Below are 3,512 nucleotides of genomic sequence, written 5' to 3' on the forward strand. Positions count from 1 at the left end.
TGTATTTAAAGATCCCCTCCAGACATGTAATAAGACAAATTGTCTGCCTGGAACAGACAATTTATTTCATAAAAAAATATAATTTCCACTTTAAAAACCTGAAAGTGTAATTTATTCCTTTTAACTCATTATAAATATGCAAATTATGTTCATTTCTAAAGTTTTCCTGCTGGACACAAGATGGACCAGGATTGGCTTCTAAACTGTGGTGTCACAAATCATGCTCGTTGGCCCAACTCTTAATCAACTTTTTTAATAGCACAGAGACACTTGCTTTTTATGGTATAAAAGTAGCAAAAAACAGCAAATGAGATTTCAGAAATTGCTTAGCACTTATTACATCCCCTCCCTGCTTTAAATTTCTCAAACTTGATAACTCGAGTACAGACTGAAACATGAGTAAAAACAAACTGCTCAATTAGTCAAGTCTTGTGGGACTCTGTTTCCAACTCAACTCCGTGTTTTCCATATTGCCCAGACAAATTTGGCCCTAGGCGACTCAGCAAACATTATTTGGCAGTGCAGAGATCTTGCTAACATTACAAACTACCGCAGGCTAGACTTATTTGCCCGAGGAGGACGGTAAGTGAAAGGCATGATGACTGTGTCACCATGGAAACTGGTCAAGAAATGAATTATTCCAAGTTTAATCTGACTTCACAACTGCAAATCTCCTCCCTCCAGCCCCTCGTTAAGCCCCCATATGACTGGAAGAGTGTGTGTTTCCAGACTGTCAGGGCGTGCGTCACAGTTTGACCCATGGGCAGAGGAATGAAAAGCCAAACCGTCCAGCAGAGTGACTGATGAGCTCTGGACCGTTTACTAAATCAACCCCTGAACCCACGAGTGAATCATTTATTCAACTATAGATAGATGATTATGTGCCCTAAGATAAATTGTGTATGCGAGAGAAGCAAGAATTAATGGCAAAACATTGATTAAAAATGGTTTAGATTAGGCACCATCATAAAGCCTGGTGGTCTCTATGCCTTATTCATGACCATGTAAAAACCTCATTTGAAAATAAAATGTAGCTTCCCTCGGTGAGGTGATTGAGTATGAATTACTGACTTTAGGAATTGAGGTATTCAATACATATTCTTTCAAGTATTTATATTTTAACATTGCTACAACGTGAAACTATCAAATGTTGAGGTGTGCACTGGTTTTTGAATAGCATTTTAAAAATACAGTTCCCTATTTATGCTGCCTGTTTCTCTAATGTACTAGCGAGCCTGTATTTAAAAGAATACTCTTACATTAGTTTGTTGCAAGTCAAACCTTGCAGCACACAAATCAGGAAAAGATCCAGCGAATAGACAGGATGTTAGAGATATTGACACCACCTCTCAAAAAATTTGACCAGACAAAAACAAAGTATCTTAAATCATTTAATAATTTGAATTGATTATTTTTATTTATTCATTTAATTGTTAAATCATGTTTTGGGATTCTGCATCTTGTTCCATAAATGTGATGTAATGTTTGAATAAACCCTGAGTCATAGGCCTTTTTCAGGGAAGATATTTTGACATGTCACAGTAGAGAAAGCACAGGTGTAACTAATAATTGAATTCCACTGAGCTGCGTCTGTTTCAGGGTCCTGCTATTGTGCATGCATGGCTCACTGCCACACTGTCGTGACTAACTGGGACACTTGAATAGAACACAGTCATTGTTAATGTCATCGTAACACCTGTGCTTTTAATTAAAATAATGATAATTTTGTTTGCCTTCTTAGGAGCACTCTATAAATGTGTCACTCAGTTATCATCCCCTTTGCACAAAGTAAATAAAATCAGTTTGAAGAAGCACAAACAGGAATTTAGACCCAACATGTTGCCAAAGTGAGTGAAATTTGCCAGAATGAAGTTCTTGTAGGTAATCTTTATTAATGAGTTTATTTATTTTGATTGGCCTACTTGAATCCATCTATATTATAGCCACTGTGTGCTGAATGAAGGACGTGAATTAATGAAGGAATGACCAATGCATTGTGGAATTATTCAGACGCACAATCAACAATAAACCAAAAACTCTAATATGTATGCACACAGTATCTAATAACACAATATATTGACCGCATACAAATTTAAACAGCCTACAGTCCCAGGAGAAATGCAACAATGGAATGTATGCAAATAAATACATACAAACAACCTTAGATAAATACAAAATATACAAAATGTATGCACCAGTTTATGTCATGGTACCACACTATGTCTGATTGCATTCATGAATAAATAATATACAGCCTATGATATCTTTATCCATCATAATTTATTTTTATTTTGCTGTTCCATGTTTCAGAAATGTATTCAGGGCGTTATTGTTATTATTGTTATTATTATTTATATTGAATATTCGATACAAACCTGGTTATAGAAGATACTTAAACTTCACTTAGAGTACTCAACACAACTCAACACCCCACACATTCTCTCTCTCTCTCTCTCTCTCACACACACACACACAAAATTGCTTTATTGGAATGAACAACACCAATGCTGCAGCATAGAGCATCAAGAATCAATGAAGCAGAATAACTATATTTCATAAAAACAATTTTCAAAACATGTTGTGTGTATGTGTATATTTGTGCGGGTGTGATTTTGTACGAAAGGAATAATCATTAAATAAACAAATAATAACAATAAGCATTGATGTTATTGCGATATCTTAAACAAACAACCAACAACAACCAAAGATAATTATTTTCTATTATAAACTGTGTTTCCACTAGTTATTCTCAAGTCAGAGATGGATTTTGTTGCATTTTTGAGGGATTTCTTGCAGTAAATAGCGAAGTTTCTGCCTTTTGATTCAAATTCGTGGTATATTTTATAGCAGTATTTCTCTCTTATATTATATATATTTATATTTTAGGCATTGGCCACTCTCGAGCTGTCATTACCCATCAAACCACGCGGTGGTGCTGTGACGCTTTAAACCACCTTCTCACACTCAGTTGCGTCACCTGAGACACTTCCGGGTTGCACGCTTCCGACACATCTCGTGACTGTGTGTACTGCTGCTGTGTGAAGTGGAGGCAGTCGTTATTGATGGGGGGCGGACGACCCCCCCCTCCCCCCCAGATGAGTCCAAACATGGGTTTCTTCACTTAAAGCTGCTGTACAGGACGAACCATGTGGAGAGTTAAAGGTTTTGTTGGACGAGGTGAGAGAAATGTCATTGACACTTGAAGAATTCCTCCTCTGGTCAACCCAGTGCCATGTTGTTTCTCTACGTAACGTTAGGTTCATTATTAACTAGTTTTACCAAGAAGAAACGCGTTTTTTATTGTGATTAGCGAAACTTTAGCTGTCCACAGAGGTTAGATAACAGTGCTAGTGAAAGTCAGTTACTTTCTATTAACAGTTACTGCTCAGTTGGTTTATTTTGGTCGATGTCGGCTCCTGTTACTGAGCGACCACCTGTCCCAACCGGTTCCTGGACCTTTGGATGGTAGTAAAGTCTGCAGAGTGTGTGTATATGTGTGTGTATATATGTGT

The 3,512-nt window shown here is 37.0% G+C and overlaps 1 protein-coding gene across 2 annotated transcripts in view; it reads left to right on the forward strand.

Moving 5' to 3' along the window:
• Positions 1-3,019: 3,019 nt before the first annotated feature.
• The window catches only part of dele1 (DAP3 binding cell death enhancer 1), a 6,642-nt gene continuing 6,149 nt past the window's right edge, over positions 3,020-3,512 (forward strand). For both annotated transcript variants that reach the window (XM_035669517.1, XM_035669518.1), the window contains exon 1: positions 3,020-3,177. In XM_035669517.1, the coding sequence (XP_035525410.1) occupies positions 3,147-3,177 (31 nt within the window). In that variant the 5' untranslated portion in view covers positions 3,020-3,146. The remainder of the gene's footprint in view (positions 3,178-3,512) is intronic.

This window comes from Morone saxatilis, unplaced genomic scaffold (assembly GCF_004916995.1).
Source record: "Morone saxatilis isolate NCDOM2014 unplaced genomic scaffold, NCSU_SB_2.0 Contig22, whole genome shotgun sequence".
NCBI classification, from domain to species: domain Eukaryota; kingdom Metazoa; phylum Chordata; class Actinopteri; family Moronidae; genus Morone; species Morone saxatilis.